Source organism: Temnothorax nylanderi, unplaced genomic scaffold (assembly GCF_030848795.1).
Source record: "Temnothorax nylanderi isolate EJ_2023f unplaced genomic scaffold, tnyl_v1.0 TNYL_tig0539_pilon, whole genome shotgun sequence".
Classification (NCBI taxonomy): domain Eukaryota; kingdom Metazoa; phylum Arthropoda; class Insecta; order Hymenoptera; family Formicidae; genus Temnothorax; species Temnothorax nylanderi.
The window spans coordinates 31,308-53,128 of record NW_027249601.1 but is presented as its reverse complement, the minus strand read 5'-3'; the positions used below and the strand labels follow the sequence as shown (position 1 = coordinate 53,128).

The 21,821-nt window shown below is 33.4% G+C and overlaps 1 protein-coding gene and 2 long non-coding RNA genes across 7 annotated transcripts in view; 1 reads left to right on the top strand and 2 right to left on the bottom strand.

Annotated features, from left to right (window-relative positions):
• The window catches only part of LOC139783779 (uncharacterized), a 36,587-nt gene extending 15,204 nt beyond the window's left edge, over positions 1 to 21,383 (top strand). Inside the window, exons 2-14 of one of the 5 annotated variants that reach the window (XM_071722946.1) lie at positions 10,644 to 10,722; positions 13,440 to 13,560; positions 18,253 to 18,468; positions 18,537 to 18,796; positions 19,135 to 19,242; positions 19,332 to 19,433; positions 19,530 to 19,607; positions 20,069 to 20,155; positions 20,227 to 20,364; positions 20,449 to 20,574; positions 20,662 to 20,876; positions 20,947 to 21,112; positions 21,187 to 21,383. In XM_071722946.1, the coding sequence (XP_071579047.1) occupies positions 19,547 to 19,607; positions 20,069 to 20,155; positions 20,227 to 20,364; positions 20,449 to 20,574; positions 20,662 to 20,876; positions 20,947 to 21,112; positions 21,187 to 21,302 (909 nt within the window). In that variant the 5' untranslated portion in view covers positions 10,644 to 10,722; positions 13,440 to 13,560; positions 18,253 to 18,468; ... (2 more) ...; positions 19,332 to 19,433; positions 19,530 to 19,546 and the 3' untranslated portion in view covers positions 21,303 to 21,383. Of the gene's footprint in view, positions 1 to 10,643; positions 10,723 to 13,439; positions 13,561 to 13,978; positions 17,077 to 18,252; positions 18,469 to 18,536; positions 18,797 to 19,134; positions 19,243 to 19,331; positions 19,434 to 19,529; positions 19,608 to 19,630; positions 20,156 to 20,226; positions 20,575 to 20,661; positions 20,877 to 20,946 lie in introns of those variants that run through there. The other 4 variants (XM_071722948.1, XM_071722945.1, XM_071722947.1 and 1 more) reach the window with 4 other exon arrangements.
• LOC139783781 (uncharacterized) overlaps positions 2,180 to 21,821 on the bottom strand; it is a 29,997-nt gene continuing 10,355 nt past the window's right edge. Inside the window, exons 3-4 of the long non-coding RNA XR_011721375.1 lie at positions 3,510 to 3,680; positions 2,180 to 3,446 (exon numbers count right to left, since the gene is read on the bottom strand). This is a non-coding gene — a long non-coding RNA (uncharacterized lncRNA). The remainder of the gene's footprint in view (positions 3,447 to 3,509; positions 3,681 to 21,821) is intronic.
• On the bottom strand, positions 4,840 to 9,449 carry LOC139783780 (uncharacterized). The gene is made up of 2 exons (XR_011721374.1): positions 5,746 to 9,449; positions 4,840 to 5,558 (listed from the first exon to the last, which is right to left on the bottom strand). It is a non-coding gene; the product is annotated as an uncharacterized lncRNA (long non-coding RNA).

Here is a 21,821-nt window from a genome sequence, read left to right as displayed (position 1 = left end):
AATCATATGAGCGGAAAGTGCGGACCAATCAAAAGTGGCTATCTCTTGGCCAGACTCTTATTAGAGGGACTTTAATATTACCGATTGCCAACTGCTTCGTTTGCGATCTCTTATTTTGCGAAAGAACACATATGATATTAATGCACGCATATACACATTGCACAAATGACATTATCACGCACACATAACTTTATTGCACATACACATTGTACACATAAAATAAAAAAATTATATTAACACTTGTTAGCACAAAATACACTTGAACATATTGCACATATACACATTGTACACATAAAATAAGAAAATTATATTAACACTTAGCACAAAATACACTTGAACATATTGCACACATACACATTGTACATAACTATATACTCTTCGATTAAAAGTACAGATTTGTATTTGATTTCTTTGAATTCCATAATGGAATCTTTAATCAATCTAATATAAATATAAATACATGCATCCGAAGCACCGGGCAATATGGGTTGGATCTCGCTTTGCATAAAAAAATTATTATTAATAATTAATTAATAATAATAAAAATAAAGATAAATAATAAGAGTAATAATATTAATAATAATAATTATTATTATTATTAATATTATTATTATTATATTAATATTTTATATTCATTGATTTATTAATTATAACATATTTATATTTATATTTATATTTTTTTATATATTTACATTTATTTTTATATTTATATTTTTTATATATTAGTTTTTTATATATTATATATTATATATTTTATATTATATATATATTATATATATATATTATATATTTTATATTATATATTATATATATTATATATTTTATATATTAGTTTTTTATATATTATATTAGTTGTTGTTTTACTATTTATTTATTTACTTATATTTATTTAAAATATTTATTTATTTAGTAAAAGCAAAGGAGATAGTTTACCTGACAGAGATAGGAATTAATAGAAAATTTGTAGTTTGACCTATTGATGTTCGAAATCCATAATTTTTGAGTTTTAGTGTTAGAAGGAAACCTTTTCATAACATAACTGTCTGATCTATTTGAGCAGTTTAATGCACAACACAATGCCATGATCAGGAATAGTAGGAATTACTAATAGGCAAGGAGAATAGAAATAGATTACGGAAATGTTAAAATTAGAGAATAAATTTAGATTACGGAATGTAAGATTAGAGGATAGATATAGGATAGATATATACTTTTTAAAAAGTTTTTAAACTCCAATGAATAACGAAGACAGAATATGTTTGTATCGATTTGTGTCGCTTGCTGAAAAAAATAAGATATGTATATATGTAAGATATAAATAAAGACAAAATTGACAAAATATAAATATATATAAATATATATATTTATTACAAAATAAAATATTACAAACATTAGAAAATGTTTATATTGCACCTTTTCAGGAGATTACTTTCTAACAATAAATCAGATGATTTATAATTCACTGCTTGACCATTTAATTTGTTCGTGGTATTCTTGATTTTTCGTTCAGACTTTCTATGTCCCTATTAATATAAAATAATCATATTATTTAAAAATATTTTCAAAAATACATAAATAGATATTAAACAAGTTCAAATCATGTTCACAAAATCTAATACAAAGAAAAATTTACCTCTTCCTTTTTCCTCATTCTTTTTTGTCGTATCGTTTTCAATTTATATAGCAAAAAATATATTTTTCTCGTAAACTTGCGGTTATGCCTGTCATACTGTCATCTTTTTATGGGCTGACGTTATGCAAGTATGTGCTTATGAAAAGAATAAAGCATGCAATTCACGCGAGCCAATCAGCACTTAGATCAACTATTGCGCCCCTCGTATCTAGAGGCCCTCTACTCCCGACCGTTCTAGAGTCCCTATAATAAGAGTCTGGACACTGTTGTCATACTTTCTATTGGCGTTGACAAAATATGGCGGAACCAATAAGATGTCTCGAATATATATATTTAGCGCGCGGTATTATTCAACTGGTAAAAATGGAACAATAAAGAAATAAACTTGTTTTCAACAGTTTTATTTGTGTAAAAATACGAATACAATTTTAATTTAAAAGTAAATAATGTTATTTAATAGTAGCATGTCTTGCCATGGTTTTGCTACTAAAATTTTTATTTTTTAATCTCCCTTTTTGGCAATCAATTTTTATGCGAAACGTAATGTATCGTTTAATTATTTTATTAAATAAATCGCAGCAAGTTTTCAGCGCATTACAACGAATATCAGCCATTTTTACAGTGAAGAACTCTATTAAATCACAATTTTTATTCTTAACATAAGGTAGATATTTTCTTATAATAATTTCCATATCATGAAAATACTTGAAAGTTGCCGTGTTAACAAAAAACAATGTTTTTGATTTAAAACACCTTAAATGTACTAATTTGGAATACTTTATATTGGTATCAAATGTTGTCGATCCAGCTGAATCAATACAAGTTTTACAAACTGTCGGCAGTTTAGAAATTTTATGAAGAATATAACCAGCAAGAGAATATAATACATTTAAGTGAACATTGTCCATATGAATTTCTATTTTGTCAATGTGAGCAGGAATTATGGGAATTTCGTACGATATTTCACGATTCTTTTTTTTTGGACAATTTGTTAAAAAATTAACTACTAAGGCACCCTCGTCTTGTTCGTAATTAGTGTTTCCTAGAACTTGTAAATATTGTGAAACGCTATGGATCTTTAAGCTTTGTTTGAACTGTAATGCATTGGGCACAGGAAATTTCTTTCGTATATTTGAAAACAAGTTTTCAACACAATCCTGAGTGAATCTTGCGCCCAACACATACGAATATCCCTGTTCATTAATTAAATAATTTGTCAGTTCTATGAGAGATGTAGTAGTGATCATAATACCGCATTGTACGGGTTTAAATTTTCCATCTTGTCCAATTTTAATATTACAGAATAGATCAATAATTGATTTCAAAAACTCTATACTCTCATCAAATTTTCTTTGCGATTTTTCTTCTCCTTCTATTTTTCCTAATGCAGTTGCACAAGTTCGAGAAGTAATTAAATTGAACCATTTTGATACAATTTCAATAAATAGAGCAGTTACTTTATACTCGTTTATGTTACGTTCTTCTCCGATAAATTTCAATGCACTACTAACATCTCTGTCATATAAAGCGGTTGCCTTATTAACTCTCATTTTATTGAAATTCGTGAAAGAGTAATAGTTTCCTTATCTAATTTTGGTGCTAATTTAAACACGACGTTTTCCTGCTCAGCTACTAAATCTTCGACATGTGCACATTTAACAATGCATGAAGATAGTTCGTACAGTTCCGCGAAATTCTGTGGCAATATTATAATTTTATTATTCACCAAGGCAGATGTTGGAACGGCATTAGCCTTTAATTTTTGTTTACCATCCACTCGTACCTTTTCCCACATTTCTGCCGAAAAATGGGCCTGCAAAAATTATCCAAGATTACCGTTATATTTCTATCTTTAATCATACAATTTATTACTTACTTCGCATACAAATAAGTTTTTAGTTGCGCCCCACTTTCGCGATTGGCCACTGTGAATATTAATATTTTCCATCCATATTGCTCTCCGCTCTAAGTTTGATGGAAAACTCCTCATCGAAAATCCTTTTTTGGTGGAATTGAAGCAATTAGGCACGCAACAGCCAGGCATTTTCTACAAAATTTATGTAACTTGTAATAAACAATGAATACAATATTAAAGGTTAGGAAGTGATTTCTGTTACAGCATTATGTTTTCTTTCTATATATTTTACTTTATCTTTCATAATATTATACTATAAGTCACTTGTCTTACTTGTTTATAATTCACAATATTTTTATAATATTCCCAGTAAACAATTTGTCAGCAAATTGTAACCAATTTGACACCAAATACGCGCAAAACTTGTCGACAAATTCGGTGCGATCTGTGTCTGCAATACGCTTGTGTTTTGCTTGCAAAGCTTGTGTACATGACTTGACACCAAATTGACGCCAAATATCGAGCAAAACAGGACAGCAAAAGTTCAACGGCAAATTTGCGCCATATTGTGAACAAGGCTTGCCAACAAAAGCCCGACAGCAAATTTGTGCCAAATTGCGAGCAAACTTTGACAAAAGAACTTGACGCCAAATTGACACCAAATACCGAGCAAAGCTTGCCGGCAATCTAACAGCAAATTGTTGACAAATTGCTATCAAAGTTTGTTGACAAAACCCGACGCCAAATTGATATCAAATATCAAACAAGATTTGAGAACAATACTTAACAGCAAATTGGCACCAAATACAGAGCAAATCTTGATGACACAGCTTGACGCCAAATTGCAGCAAGCCTTGTTACGTAGCCATTAATAAATACTAAAATATATTTTTTTAGGGAAAATTAAAAGCATTAAATTATAAAAAGCATATAATTTTTTATTGATTTACAATAAATTATTTTATACATATGTTAAAAGAAATTTTTATATTTATAAAACATTATAAGACATTTATAAAATCTAACGGTGGCAATAAAATAATTAATTATATATTAATTACAGTAAATGTTATACAATGTGAATTTACTGACATATGCAAACATTTAACTTTGTCAACAGCACATACAATATTTGTAAACACTCGAGAATCTTATATAATGCCTGGAACACATACTCCGTGCGCAGATAATGCATTGGCCGGTATAAGAAGGATTTATAGAATCTTACTGAAAACACGAGTATAATTTCTATGAAAATGCATCTAAAACAATATTCTTATAAGCCTAATACTACTAACTTTCCTTTCTTTAATCATACAATAATAACTACCGTGCATATTTAAACAACTAGTTCAAACTTGAAACACGATTTATTATTTGCAAGAATGCAAAATTGAAATAAACAAATGTTCACAATGTGCATAGTTCGTCGATTACAATGGAATAATGCAGTACTGTTGTCAGAAAGAAATAACAAAAGAATAATATACATCATTTAGGTGCAAGCAACCGAAGTGAATTTTGTAGTGTTTGATGTAATAGAAATTAATATACAGCAGAAAAAAACTGTTCAAACAAAACTTTTAAACCGTTCAAACAAAACTTTTAAACTATTCAAACAAAACTTTAAACTTTTACAGATAAAAAAATACACGATATTTCATCAACAGTTCCAAGATTATTTTGAGAAATATTTTAATCAAAGAAAGAATATGTAACATTTTTAATATTGCAAGAATATGATAGTTATAAAACTAAAGCATTTCCCTTGTATTTTAAATTGTTTTAAATTGTTTCTATTTCAAACTAATATTACAATTTTGCCTTAATCAGATTCAAACGGCAAGTAGAATGAAACATTTTATTACATAATATTACATATTCTTTATACTCTTATAACTCTTCTTTAAGACTATAAGAGTATAACTCTTTATACTCTTATAACTCTTCTTTATAACTCTTGTTTTCACGAAACATTTCGAATATTTTTTATTCTCATCACTATTCTCGCAGTTTTCAGAATTATCATCGTTGTCATCTGAATGAGCCTCGTTATTGTTGCCGGTGTGTCTGTTAATGTTAAATATATCTCTATAATTATCGTTATTTTCGAAATCAAAGTGTTCAGAGTACTCAAAATGATCAGAATTATTAGAAAATTCAGAATGGTGAGAAAGTTCAGAATGATGAAAAAGTTAAGAATAATGAGAAAGTTCAGATTCTTTTTGATTATGAAGAAAATCTGGTATTACGGAACTTTGGCTTTTAACGGAAGCATGTGCTTGCTGAATATGCGACTGATCGAATTCAATTAAAGAATCTGTTGAATTGAGTTCTTCTACAACTTCAACATTCACTTTCTGCCTTTTAACTTTCTTAGAAAGCTTATGAAACGGTGTTTTTTGGCATGTTCTAAAATAAACTGCAAATAAATTTAAATGTTATGTTTACATAAAATACATAGATTTCAAAATATATACTATCTTTACTTTTTAAAAACATTTATTTTTTCAGATTTTCTACTGCACAATCACTATAACAAATGGAATGTTAATGAAAAAAAATATAACTAAATTAATTAAACTAACAGTACAAAATAAACTTATAGGATGGAAGGCTGGCTGATTTTCTCGAGTTATAAAAAGGTCATCAATTTAAATTTAAAAACAAAATCTCGTTTAATTAAACAAATTTTAAATACAATTAACGTTTTACGTTTCGACTTTATATACTTAGTCTTCTTCAGAAACCTGATACATAAGAGATAATACATAAAAAATAATTAAAAAATAAAAAGAAATAAAATTGCTACAAATAAAAAGGATAGAGAACAAAGCCGCATACTTTGGACTGACTTGCCAGAAATGTAGCTAAGATCTACACTATGACATAGTATAGACCTTAGCCACAATTAATGTATATACGAGTTGTCAAAAATAGAATGAAATAAGTCAAGTAATAAAATTGTTACTATTATCTATACTGTTGTTATTATTATCTCAAACGATATTATTTATTATTTGACAGTGTAAAATTGTAATGCATATATTAAAATTACATTAGGGCTAGAATATAAACCAGACCCACAAGAATGAGAGCAATTCCAAGATCTCAAGACGAGAATTAACCAGATCTTACAGGGCGGAATTAAGGAGTCTGGATTACTGATTGAAATCAAAGTAAGAAAAGAAAAGAAAAAAAAGAAAAGAAAAGAGAGGGGGGCCTCTGCTTTTGTCTACGAGATCAATTCTAGGGCTAGAATATAAACCAGAGCCACAAGAATGAGAGCAATTCCAGATCTTAAGACGAGAATTAACCTTGCAGAGCCCCTTGTACTACCACGATCAATGTCGATCTTCCAATATGGCGTCCCAAATGAGAATATCGGAAGGGCCCTGCTCGCTGGACCGGACTCCTCGCCTCAATCCTCCCTCAAGCTCTCCTTTTCCTGGCGGTGAGCTCTCCTTGGGAAGTCGAATCTCGCTCGGTTGGTCTCCAGAATACGTGCCGCTTAGCTCAATCAGTTACGAAAGAAGGAAAACGTACTCGTCTCGTCCGAAGAAACGCAGCAAGAGCGGCCATGACACTGAACAAGAGCGAGGAAGGAGGTGGGGGCGCGTTGAAAGTGGCGACTCACGTGTCGCGCCATCTGAATGAAACGCCCTAAACATCGCTTGGTATTTGGCGTCAATTTGTTCTTAAGTTTTGTTACCAAAATTTGCTCAATATTTGGCATCAATTTGGCGTTAGGTTTAGTCAACAAACTTTAACAGCAATTTGGTGCCAATTTGTTATCAGGTAGTTGCTAAGCTTTGCTCGGTATTTGGCGTCAATTTGTTCTCAAGCTTTGTCACCAAAATTTGCTCAATATTTGTCATTAATTTGGTGTTAGGTTTTGTCAACTAATTTTAGCGGCAATTTGATGCCAATTTGTTATCAGGTACTACTAAGCTTTGCTCGATATTTGGTATCAATTTGGCGTCAATTGTGTACGCATGTTTTGATACGTATTTGCTAGCAGTTTGTCGACAACATTTGATAAAACAAATTTTGATGCAAATTTGTACCATTTCTGAAACCAAAATTTGTAGCAAGTATTTGGCATTATTTGTTCGAACAGATTTGGCTATCTGGGTTATTACCTCACACTTAAAAGAACTATCTTCCACTTCGATATTAATGATCGAGTCACTCAGCATCTACACATGTACTAAACTCTAAGTTCAGTGCTACACCGTGCTATACTCTGTAAGCACTATCCCCACCACTTACGACGCCATGCTTTGTCAAACTTGCGGCAGTGTCCAGACTCTTATTATAGGGACTCTAGACCGTTCCGCCGCACCACCGGCGCTCGCGATTGCCGCCGCTAACCCCGCCACTCCGTAACGCCGCCGCAACGCCTATATAACGCGAGCACTTTTAACACACAGTGCGATTTCCTGATCACCGTTCCGACCGACCGCACCGATCCTGAATTCCCGCATCTCTCTAGCAAGTCAGAACGAGGGTAGAGCGCCTCCGGCATTCTCTGTCTTTGCCGAGTGATTCTCGATAGACGACCAGCTTTCTTACACCACGCATCCGCTAGTCCGAACGGAGGTAGAGAGCCTCTGGCGTACTCTGTCTTCACCGAGCGATTCTCGGTACACGACCGGCTTCCTTGAACACGGAGTTATCCGAACGAGGGCGGAGCGCTTCTCTGCCTCCACCGAGCGCTTCTCGCCGGATACCGCCCCGTCTCTAGACGCTTGTAGCCTGCCTCGGGGGTAGAGCCCCGTACTCTGCCTCCACCGAGTGGTTCTCGGTGGCCGGACTCGCGCCAGAATTATCCTGCCGCCTAACGCGCCGAATTACCGCGATCTCGTCGCCGTATCCGCGCCCGTGCGCACCGCGCTTTACTTCGCGCCGCCCGCGACAAGCCGATCGCCCGTCACGATCGCAACACACGTGCATCCGGCCGCTAGTGCCACCCCGCGAGCATTGTCACTCTGTTCTTCTCGCGCGCACCGCGTGCGCCCTGACTCTGTGTCCTGCGCTCATCACACTGTTGTGCATAACGCGACTGTTAAACTGTATTCTCAACCCGTTGTAAATATCGCGACCGTTCATTATAGAATAAACTTTGTTACGTTATTGCTAACCACGATACACTTCATTTTGCCAAACCTCGCCTCGCGTCCGTTCCTCCGCACCTTCTTCGAACCCAGCCCAGCCGCGAGCTAGATCCGCGTTTCGAAGCAAGGTTGTTTTAAGTTCTAAAGTCTGTCAGCAACTTTTCGGAAATATTACAAATGCAATGTTGTACCCTGGCGAAAATAAGAAGCCTTATAGAGCGTTGACAAACGTTTGGTGAGGGTTTTCTGAGCGTTTATACGCTTTCAAACGTTGTAAGAACACTTACACAACGCTGTTGGGTTGTAAACGCTTTCGGAACGCTTATCAAACGCTGTATAAAACGCTGTATAAAACGTTTCGTGAAAATTCTGTAATGATAAGCCAACGCTTTTCAGAGAACGCTTAGTGAATGCTGATACAACTTCGTATAGAGAGTTTGCTGTCAGACTTTACAAACGTTTATCAAACGCTTTTCCCAACGCCGTAAGACAAGCGTTTTCCCTTTGCTCAGCAAATGCTCTTCTAATGCGGCGAATTGTAGGGCGTTTGTGCAAACGGTTTGAGAACGCTTAAGAAACGCTTTATCCGGCGCCGTAAGACAAGCGTTTTCCTTCCGTTCAACAAACGTTCTTCTAACAATGCCGCTAGGCGGCGCATCTTTCTCGCATTTAAAATACATCCAGCCGCGTATATAAGCAGACCCTCTGCGAGGCGAAAAGCAGATTTTAACATTTAACGCTCTTTCCGCCGTTTCTTCTAACGACAAGAGTAAACGCCTGTTAAACGCTCAATAGAGGCTGCACGCAGTTTTCAATGATGAAAGCAAACGCTTTCGACTTATTAACAGAGGATCTCTAAATGCTTTAGGCCCGGTCTACAATGGATGTATTGTAGGTCGTAAGTCGTAAGAATTGGCCAATCACAGTTAATTATTCTTCGACCGCAAGAAGAACCCTAAAGCGATGCAATTTCCGCTTTTCAAACGCTTTTCAAACGGATTACTGGCCGTTTTCAAACGCTCAACAAACTCCCGTAAACGCTGTGCAAACGCTGTGAAAATGCTGTGCAAACTTTCAAAACGCTTTACAAACGTCTTTCAAACGCTAAAGCGTTGCAATTTCTGCTTTTTAAACGTTTTACTGACCGATTCTAAACGCTCAACAAACTCCCGCAAACGCTCACGTAAACGCTTAACAAACGCTTATGAAACTTTCTATTTTCGCCAGGGTATGTGAAACATTCAAAAATATAACGCGTGTAATGCAAACGTAATAATAGTTTTATCATGTATCAGAAATGTTTCTAAACCATTGCATCTGCAATATTTCTCCCGCAATATTGTAGAAAATTCACTGCCTGCAATTCAATTTTTCATTACCGACGAAATCTTTCGGAGATTTTTTACAGGTATTTTAGATGCGGTGTTGCGTTTGATATGTTACAGAAATATTATTCGTGCAAAGTAAACGTAATAGTGCTTTTGTAGTGCTTTGGAAATGTTTCTGAAATATTGCATCTGCTACATTTTTTTTGCAATATTACAGAAACTTATAAATATTGTAAACAACTTTCTGAAAGATTTCAGACATATTGTTAACCTTTAGAGGCCGGGAAAAGGACTTGAAGAGTTTTTTTTTTTTTTTACTATTTTTCCCTTATTCAACACACAAATTTTGCCTGAAAACATCAAATAGCTTGTGTTTTTTGGGTGGTCGATATTTCGACCACCCCCGGCCTCTAAAGGTTAATGCAATATTGCAAAAAACATGGTGCTGGTACATTTTTGAAATATTTTAGATGCATAGTTGCAAGTGAGATGTTAATGAAGTGTTTCTGCATTGGTTCCGAATATTTCAATATTTCAGCAACATAACATGCCGAGTGGGAAGAAAGATTTTCATTAATCGCAGATTTTATGCATGTACGCACACGCAGTGTGTACATGACGTTGCAATCTGCCAAGGACAGATATCTCGTAGGATCTCGTTGGATAAGGACAGAATGATAAAAAAAATCGATATTTTTAATTCCGCTTAGATGAGGACGCTTTCCCGTCGGAGTTCGGCCGTCACTCCAGGATCCCCTTAAGGACGCCAGCTAAAATCAAACTGATAAGGTCAGTAAATAGATCTTTTTAAAACCTACAACTTTTGTCCAAAACATTTTTTTCTAAAATGCATTGTTACGAGATATTCGACTGTACCTAGACTTCTGGCCCTCCTGTATATGTATTATAATTTATACACTCATCTGCAAAAAATTCGGGCCCCTTTTGAAATCAGCGCTAAAAAGCACCAAATTCAAAGTTACATATTTTTGTGAAAAATGATGTTTAAAAAAGCGTTTTAAAGCTTGAATCCTCAGCTTTCAAATGCTTCAAGGCTCGTTTTTCGGCGAAGATTTTACTACAAACGGCGCTAATTTAAAGTAAACCTTGCAAAATTGAAGAATGAACTTTAACTTTCATAGCGTGCACGTGGAGAACGAAAGGGGGAGGGTCCATAAGACCGGTTTTCGGCCCCCTCTGAATTTTATTTTAAAATATCAGAAACGTTTTATTTTTATAAGAGTTATTGAAATCAGGTGATTTTAAACTAAACGGACGTGTGTTCGTTCGAATGTAAATCATTTTAAGTATGCAAATTATAAATTTGCACATTGCTTAATCAACATTTTATTTCGCTCATAAAGCTTTCTCTTATGAGGAAGCCTTTTTTTATGCATAATTATTAGTAGATATTTATTAATTTGGCTTCCTCATAGAGGAAGCTTTATGAGCAAAATAAAATGTTGATTAAGCAATGTGCAAATTTATAATTTGCATACTTAAAAATTGTGAGGAAGTAATGTTCAAATTTATAATTTGCATACTTAAAAATTATGAGGAAGCAATGTGCAAGTTTCTACTTGCCCACTTAAAAACTATGAGGAAGCAATGTGCAGGTTTCTACTTGCACACTTAAAAACTATGAGGAAGCAATGTGCAGGTTTCTACTTGCACACTTAAAAACTATGAGAAAGCAATGTGCAAGTTTCTACTTGCACACTTTTTTTATTGTGATAAGCTTTATTGAGACTAATATCTGTTATACTAATATCTGTTATACTAATATCTGTTATACTATTACAAAAATCAATTAAATAATTAATGTTTTTACTAAAATGATCCCTACTAATTGCGGATATTTCTTATTTCCATTTTGTTCAATCGGTTAGTTAATTCTTCCACGGAAATAATGTGCAACTTTCTAATTTGCACACTTTTAAATTATATTTTCTAATTCTGTATCGCGTTGTATTTTGGCACTCAAGTAAGGTAGTACAATCCTTTTATTTACTCTCATTTTGATAAATATACATTGTTTTTGATTTTAAGAAAGTTTTAATTTTTCCACAGTATAAATGCTTGTAGGTTTTCTAATTTCCGCAAATTTTGAGATATTGGGCCATTTTTTTGTTTTTTGTTAGAGGAGAACTTTTTTTAAATATGTAAATATGTAATATTAAAAAAAAATTTGGTTGACTAGACCTAGCTTTATATGCGATCAAAGGTCCATATACGAAGTTTATGAAAACAAAGCTTCCTCTATGAGGAAGCAAAAGAAAAAAAATTGTGCATTTAATATAAACGGTGATCGAAGTTCTAACTTTCGCAAATTTTAAGATACTATTTTTTGTTTGTTTTCTGTTGGAGGAGGAAAATGCTTACGCATACCCCGGGGCCGGTCCCCAGGGTTATGCCGGACTTATTTACTGGCTAAAAACCTCCCCCGGCCGCCAACCCCATAACTATCAATCCCATATCAAATCCCCGGTAATTTAGTATATATTCACTTAATTTGCACAATTCCTTATATGTGTATATTGTACATATATTGACACACTACTGCTTTCCGTTTTGTAAAATAATTTTCCGTGTTAACTTTTGATATCTATTTAATTAGCAACGTATTTTTTATTATGATAAAATTTACTTCGCTAAGCGTATAATGCAGGTTGTTGAACTGAGCATATTTTTTGTTGATTTCTGTTTGTTATTATATACAATAATAATCTAATAATAAATTGTTCTAGAATAAATTGCTAGAGACTTGAGGTATAGTCTTTAAGGGTTAAAGTTTTATAATATTGACAATTTTTCTAATTCTATTATATTTTTTAGTCTTTTCTACTCCTATTTCATATATAATTCTTTAAAATATTTGGTTCATTATTTCTTGAGCTATAACCGTTTGAAATTTCGAGAAATCCGTACATATAAGGAACCAAAATGTGCAAATTTCACATTTGCACACTTTTTCATTATATTGGCAATGTTTTTCTAATTCTATTATATTTTTCAGTCTTTTCTACCCCTATTTCATATATAATTCTTTTAAATTTGGTTAATCAGTTCTTGAGTTACAGACATTTGAAATTTCGGAGAATCCGTACATACATAGAAGCCTTATAAAGTTGAGTCTAATCAACCAAATCTTAAAGAATTATATATGAAATAGGGGTAGAAAAGACTGAAGAATATAATAGAATTATAAATAGCCTGATATCTCAAAATTGGCGGAAGTTAGAGCAATCACAAACATTTCTCAAAAAATTCAAAATTTTATAAAGTAAGAACCCTTTTACCGATTATCGCCAAATTCAATACCAACCTTCTTTTAATGATACTCTATATAAAATTACATGTACATCCCTACACAGCACAGGTAGATCCTGAGAATGTACTCAGTATGTCGCAAGCGTAGATTGTGTATATCCTGTTGATACCCACGCAGATAGCCAAATCTGTTCGAACAAATAATGCCAAATACTTGCTACAAATTTTGGTTTCAGAAATGGTACAAATTTGCATCAAAATTTGTTTTATCAAATGTTGTCGGCAAACTGCTAGCAAATACGTATCAAAACATGCGTACACAATTGACGCCAAATTGATACCAAATATCGAGCAAAGGTTAGTAGTACCTGATAACAAATTGGCATCAAATTGCCGCTAAAATTAGTTGACAAAACCTAACACCAAATTAATGACAAATATTGAGCAAATTTTGGTGACAAAGCTTGAGAACAAATTGACGCCAAATACCGAGCAAAGCTTAGCAACTACCTGATAACAAATTGGCACCAAATTGCTGTTAAAGTTTGTTGACTAAACCTAACGCCAAATTGATGCCAAATATTGAGCAAATTTTGGTAACAAAACTTAAGAACAAATTGACGCCAAATACCAAGCGATGTTTAGGGCGTTTCATTCAGATGGCGCGACACGTGAGTCGCCACTTTCAACGCGCCCCCACCTCCTTCCTCGCTCTTGTTCAGTGTCATGGCCGCTCTTGCTGCGTTTCTTCGGACGAGACGAGTACGTTTCCTTCTTTCGTAACTGATTGAGCTAAGCGGCACGTATTCTGGAGACCAACCGAGCGAGATTCGACTTCCCAAGGAGAGCTCACCGCCAGGAAAAGGAGAGCTTGAGGGAGGATTGAGGCGAGGAGTCCGGTCCAGCGAGCAGGGCCCTTCCGATATTCTCATTTGGGACGCCATATTGGAAGATCGACATTGATCGTGGTAGTACAAGGGGCTCTGCAAGGTTAATTCTCGTCTTAAGATCTGGAATTGCTCTCATTCTTGTGGCTCTGGTTTATATTCTAGCCCTAGAATTGATCTCGTAGACAAAAGCAGAGGCCCCCCTCTCTTTTCTTTTCTTTTTTTTCTTTTCTTTTCTTACTTTGATTTCAATCAGTAATCCAGACTCCTTAATTCCGCCCTGTAAGATCTGGTTAATTCTCGTCTTGAGATCTTGGAATTGCTCTCATTCTTGTGGGTCTGGTTTATATTCTAGCCCTAATGTAATTTTAATATATGCATTACAATTTTACACTGTCAAATAATAAATAATATCGTTTGAGATAATAATAACAACAGTATAGATAATAGTAACAATTTTATTACTTGACTTATTTCATTCTATTTTTGACAACTCGTATATACATTAATTGTGGCTAAGGTCTATACTATGTCATAGTGTAGATCTTAGCTACATTTCTGGCAAGTCAGTCCAAAGTATGCGGCTTTGTTCTCTATCCTTTTTATTTGTAGCAATTTTATTTCTTTTTATTTTTTAATTATTTTTTATGTATTATCTCTTATGTATCAGGTTTCTGAAGAAGACTACCCAGATAGCAAAATGTTAGCAGAATGCGCGCAGATTGGCAGCAAATTTGATCAAAATCCCACACCAAAACCATAGCCATCTGTGTCCGCATTAAGCTCGTGTTCTGTCGACAGAGCCTGCTGACAGGCAATGTAAGCAGATTGCCAACAGAAACCGCGCAGAGCCTGCATACATAACCTGGCAGCAGATTGGCAGCAAAAACCGAGCAGCGCCTGCGCGCTCGACCTGAGAACAGATTGGCAGCAAAAACCGAGCAGACTTTGTCCATACCCATACAGCAAAAAATATTTTTTAGGAAAGATTAAAATAATTCACAAAAATATTTTTTAAATGTTTCTATGTCCGCCAGATTATGTCAAAAAAATCATTGCAGCAATTTTGGTTGAGCCTTGCGTTGTATTGCTGACAAAGATATGTCTCGCGGATGTCATGATTTTGCTTCGCAGGAAGCCTGCTTATATCAGCCCTCAACTGAAATTTACTTACGAGTTAGTCTTACCATTATGCGCCGCTTAGTGGCGTCGTTGCCAACTATCACGGAAAGATGCGCTACCATGCATCTTTTTTAATTAAGAATATTTCATAATATTTCAAAAATATTTGAAAGAAGATTATAAAGCCAATAATAAATAAATTTAAAATATTTTTTAAATATTTTGGAACGAGATTATAAAACAATAAATATGTAGATTTAAATTAATATTTCAAAAATATATTTCAAATATTTAAGAAAATATTGTCTGGGTAATAAAGAAGAACATTTTTATAAATATTTTTAAAAGATTCTTAAAATATTCTTAAAAATGTATACCACAGAAGGTTTTTAAATCATTTTTAAATATTCCTAAAACAATTTTAAAATGTTTCTTGCAATATTTTTACAGAAATATTCAAAAATATTTTTTGAAAACATTTTGTGCTGTATGGGTAATCAGCTGTTTAAATGTCATGCATTAGCTCTTTAAATGATTCCTGACCTATACTGTTAATTAAGCGTTTTTTTATGAGAAAGGAATGCAAATGTGAAATAATTTTAAAAATGGAAAATATATTATATATATTATAATACATGAAATACATATAAAACATTACAACTCAAGAGCTAATATTACAAAGTTTTAATGTATGTGTGTGTGTGTGTGTGTGTGTGTGTGTGTGTGTGTGTGTGTGTGTGTGTGTGTATGTGTGTGTCAAGATGTCTAGCTTAGTAAAGGATACTATAAAAGATATTGTACTAGAAACCAATTAGTGGAGAATATAATAAAGAAAATTTTACTGATTTTTAAATAATATTCTTAATTAACTACCTCTCATTAATTGGTTGTTATTACAATTGTTCTCTATAATATCCTTTACTGACCTACATATACTGGAATAATTTAATTTTTTTCCTATCTTTTTATTATTTTGTTTTTAACAAGATAATCTGATTTATAACAATTATTTCTGGTCTGCTAAATTTCTTACCTGTAATATTTTAAATATGATAGTGTTCTACACCACACACATACACATTGAAACTAATGTATGTAATATAATTATATAGCGCCATTCTAATCTATATATATAAAGACAAATGTCCTGACTGACTGACTCATCAACGCCCAGCCCAAACCCCTGAACCTAGAAACATGAAATTCGGGTAGTGTATTCCTCTCATGACGTAAGCACCCACTAAGAAGGGATTTTTAGAAATTCGACTCCTAACGGGGTGAAAAGAGGTAAAATGTGTTTTCACGGATTCCTCGACGGGCAACGCCGGCGCCGGACAGATAGTAATGTATAATATTATTGAGTTGTAAAATATTCGTTTTATACATTTCATGTATTGTAGTATATAAATAAAATATATGTATATGTTCTATTTTTGAAATTATATATATACATATGTATATTTATTCCACATCTGTATTCTTTTCTCATAAAAAGAAACGTTTAAATATACAGTATAGATCAGGGATAATTTTTAATGATGAGCTATAATAATGCGCGTCACTTCAACAGCTGATTATCGACAGGATCTGTTTGGTTTTTGCTGCCACTCTGTTCTCAAGTCATGCGCGCAGGCTTTGCTCGATCTTTGTTGTCAATCTGCTGCCAAGTATGTGTGCAGGCTCTGCGCGGTTTCTGCTGCCAATCTGCTCACATTGCCTGTCAGCAGGCTCTGTCGCATTTCTGGCTACAGTTTGACAACATCGTCTGATAGAGCAGTTTCCGCGTGCAATTTGTTGCCTTTCTGATACCAAAAATGTAATGCAGACTCTGCGTGGAATCTGCTGCTCAGGTTTGGCTATCTGGGTAAGTATATAAAGTCGAAACGTAAAACGTTAATTGTATTTAAAATTTGTTTAATTAAACGAGATTTTGTTTTTAAATTTAAATTGATGACCTTTTTATAACTCGAGAAAATCAGCCAGCCTTCCATCCTATAAGTTTATTTTGTACTGTTAGTTTAATTAATTTAGTTATATTTTTTTCCATTAACATTCCATTTGTTATAGTGATTGTGCAGTAGAAAATCTGAAAAAATAAATGTTTTTAAAAAGTAAAGATAGTATATATTTTGAAATCTATGTATTTTATGTAAACATAACATTTAAATTTATTTGCAGTTTATTTTAGAACATGCCAAAAAACACCGTTTCATAAGCTTTCTAAGAAAGTTAAAAGGCAGAAAGTGAATGTTGAAGTTGTAGAAGAACTTAATTCAACAGATTCTTTAATTGAATTCGATCAGTCGCATATTCAGCAAGCACATGCTTCCGTTAAAAGCCAAAGTTCCGTAATACCAGATTTTCTTCATAATCAAAAAGAATCTGAACTTTCTCATTATTCTTAACTTTTTCATCATTCTGAACTTAATATTTAATTTAATTTATTGTAAATCAATAAAAAATTATATGCTTTTTATAATTTAATGCTTTTAATTTTCCCTAAAAAAATATATTTTAGTATTTATTAATGGCTACGTAACAAGGCTTGCTGCAATTTGGCGTCAAGCTGTGTCATCAAGATTTGCTCTGTATTTGGTGCCAATTTGCTGTTAAGTATTGTTCTCAAATCTTGTTTGATATTTGATATCAATTTGGCGTCGGGTTTTGTCAACAAACTTTGATAGCAATTTGTCAACAATTTGCTGTTAGATTGCCGGCAAGCTTTGCTCGGTATTTGGTGTCAATTTGGCGTCAAGTTCTTTTGTCAAAGTTTGCTCGCAATTTGGCACAAATTTGCTGTCGGGCTTTTGTTGGCAAGCCTTGTTCACAATATGGCGCAAATTTGCCGTTGAACTTTTGCTGTCCTGTTTTGCTCGATATTTGGCGTCAATTTGGTGTCAAGTCATGTACACAAGCTTTGCTAGCAAAACACAAGCGTATTGCAGACACAGATCGCACCGAATTTGTCGACAAGTTTTGCGCGTATTTGGTGTCAAATTGGTTACAATTTGCTGACAAATTGTTTACTGGGTAATTTCAGAGAAAAAATATGCTATTGCCGATCTTATTAATACCATAAGCGGCGAATCATTTGTTGAAGTAAGTGTTGTTGCCTGGAATTGGATCAGTGATGATGGCTCAAAATGTGTCTATCCTACGTATCTACCTCCCAGAAAACAAGCGATTGCAATTCAAGATTACATGGAGCCCAACCCTCAATTTACATCATATCCCTCAACGATACGTTATTGGTTTGGTGAGTCATTTTGAATGCTTAGTGTTTTTAAACTGTCTTATTTACTACTCTATCATGCTTTCATATAGCAACATACTCAGAAGCTCGAGCAAGATTAGATCGAGCAACAATGCATACGGATATTGAGTCTGCGGATGACAAAGCAAGCAGGGCAAAACGCAAAAAAAAAAACAGATTGAAGATGTGTCAGATTAAAATTCAAATGACTATACAGATGAAGAATTGGACAAGTACTCAAGGAAGAAAAGCAAGAAGGGTGAAAGTTGTAGTAATGTCAAGAAGCGCAAAATCCAACCGCCTCAGTTCCCCACCTTTGGTTCTTTGCCGGGTAATGAAATTTATCTGTAAAAATAAATTGTTATTTGTAAAGACTTATTTGTGAAGAATTTGTTTGTAATACTTATTTGTTTTACAAATAAGTTTTTTATGCTTTAAATAATCTATTACTTTATTTTCATGTACGTCCAAATCTGATCCAAATGTTGTAGTACTAAAATCTGTTTTAAATCTGTTTATCTGTCTTTTTTTCCTACTTATAAGTAACTTCTTCAATATATCCATCCTAATGGACTTTAACACATTAACTGATTACTAAACATTGTCTGAGCGCTCTCATAGGATAAACTTATTTTCATATTTCTTAGAATGTTTTTTTTTAATCTTCAGATGTCGATGTAAATAAGACAACCCGAAATGTTGAAGTGTCTTCCAAAAGAACATTGAAAGGTGAAATCTTTCGAGGCAATACAAATTTATCATATAAGAAAACTGAAGGTACCTGTTATTCTTTTGATTAAATCATGTTCAGCACTTTCTTAATTTATTTTGGGATAATGTTAAATTTCACCTCTTTCATGCAAAAGGGACCTCCACAAAAAGACGAATATCAAACAAGCCGGGTCAAATTGTTGAAAATAAACGTGGAAAAGAAAATATTGCTCTGAATGATCAACACGACCAATCTGGTATTTAATTTTATTTTTGCATTGTAATACTGCAATCTATGTGACATATGTGGTTTTGTATCTGAGATTCTCGCATCAATGCTTTGTAATTTCTAGATAAAAGCTTTGAAGAAATGTCTATGACAGAGTTTGTCTCAAGGATTAATAGTACGGAAAAGAGCAAAACTGGAACAGGTGTGTTTTTTATATAGAGAGTGAGATTACAGACAAGTAATATGGATCTTTACATCATTTTCTATAGCACACTCAAGTACATTAATGTTTCACCATAAGCAGCATCAAATTTGGATATTTCGAGGTACATATGTATCTAGATATTTGTGTATCATGATTTAGGATTGTTTGATAATTTGGCATCATTAAACGTTTGATATGTGTGAAAAGTTAAATGTAAACAAAAAAAAATGGCTCATACAATAAGTAAATTTATAAAGTAATTTCGGATTTCTTACTAACAATCATGATGCACAAATATCTATAGATACATACGTCGTACCCGCCAAAAATATTAAAATTTGACGCAAATTTATGCCTTAAGGCATTAATGCACCACAATATGCACGAATCTGTGGTAATAAATATTTTTATAATAAGATTAATAAAGAAAATACCTTTTTATATAATGTTATTTGCAGGGAATATTGGATTAAAACGTTGTGCCACGAGTACTCCTAACAAAAATGGTACATCAAAACCAAGTTCTAAAACAGTCGAAGAGAATGGTTAGTGATGTTTTTTATTTTAGCATTGTCATAAGCATACAGAGATATTTTATACTTCTCCTTTTTTACAGCAAATAATGACGAGATTCCAGTCTCACGTGAAGATGATTTTGATTGTCATGATGATGATGATCGAGAAAAAGATATGTCCGACAGGACATATGAGCCGCATATGGATATGGATATGGATATTAGAGGTTCATCTGATTGTAAGTCAGTTTGTGTACACCCTCTTTATATATCAATTACAACTTCTTTGATTCTTTTTTACATTTTAATTTGGTTTTTCACAGCGAGTTCAGAAGCTGACGAAAACAGAAGTCTGGAGAACATAACTGAAGAGGAAGAACCAAATGAGGACCATCCAGTTCAAACAGATACAGCCGCCGACACAGATGGAAGAAGAACAGGCGTCATAGGTATCATTTACTATATTCATGAGTACAATATTATTTGTATAGTTTGATGAATATTACAATAAATTTGGTACATTTCTTGGTTTTCAGCACTTTTGAAACAAATGTATGAGAAAACTAGAAAAATAGAACGAAGGCAGACAAACTTGGAAAACAATATCGAGGAGATTAAGCAACTTCTACTTTCTAGAACAGAGACTTTGACTCACCCTAAAGATTTACCAAAGCTGCCTCTACAAGCTTATGCTGATTCGAAACACTTGGAGGAAAAAATAAATCGAGAAGAGTCACAGAAAGACTATGTTGTAAGTATAAAGAAGTTATTAATTATTCAGTATTTTCTGCTTTTTATTAACATTGTCATATCTTTTTCAGATCAAGAGACTGTGTCTAGCTGCTAGAGGGACCAGTGATAAAGAATGCGCCAAGCGAGTAATGGAAAAATTAATGTCCAATCATGTTGGTACCTTTTACAGTTGGCAGGGAAGTGGCGGAAAGAAAGATTCATTTAAAAACACTGTTATGATAAAGACTGTAAAACGTAAGTATCTTTTAATTCTGTTATGTTTATATTCACTCTACTCGTGCCACCAAAACTGTTTTTATCTTCCGCAGTTGCAATAAAGAAACTTCGTCATGATGTGGATATGGGTACTGCTGAAGACGCAATAAAAGACTGGCTCAAATCAAGAAAATTTGCCAAGAATAATGCTATTCCTAATATTGAATAGAATCTGGAAAAAAAATTTTATGTGTCCATTTTATTTTTAAGATATTTGTAATAAGTCTTAAATAAAAAACGTCTAGTTATATATATGTTTGGCAAGCATCACACCAAATCAGACAAACTGTCTCAGTAAAAAATTTTTAAGATAAAAAAATTTTTAATTACCTTTTTTGTCTTAAAAACTTTTGACTGAGACAGTCTTGTCTGATACGATGTGATTCTAGCTTATATTTTATTTTTCGTGAAACACGTTTTCCAAGAAACGTTTCACTAACGTTTTGTGAGAACGTTTATCACAAACGTTGAGCAAACGGTGAGTAAACGTTTGATCAGGTGGACATTTGCACCTTTTATGAACGTTAAGGTTCGAACGTTTCTGAAACGCTTACATAACGTTTATGTGTTGGTGGGGTAGAACGACTCCAGTAAGCAAAAAATCATTATTACAATGTTATTGCAACGATATTCTAGAACTTGTAATGTTGTTAAATATGTAGTTCTTAATGTTGTATAGAACATTATT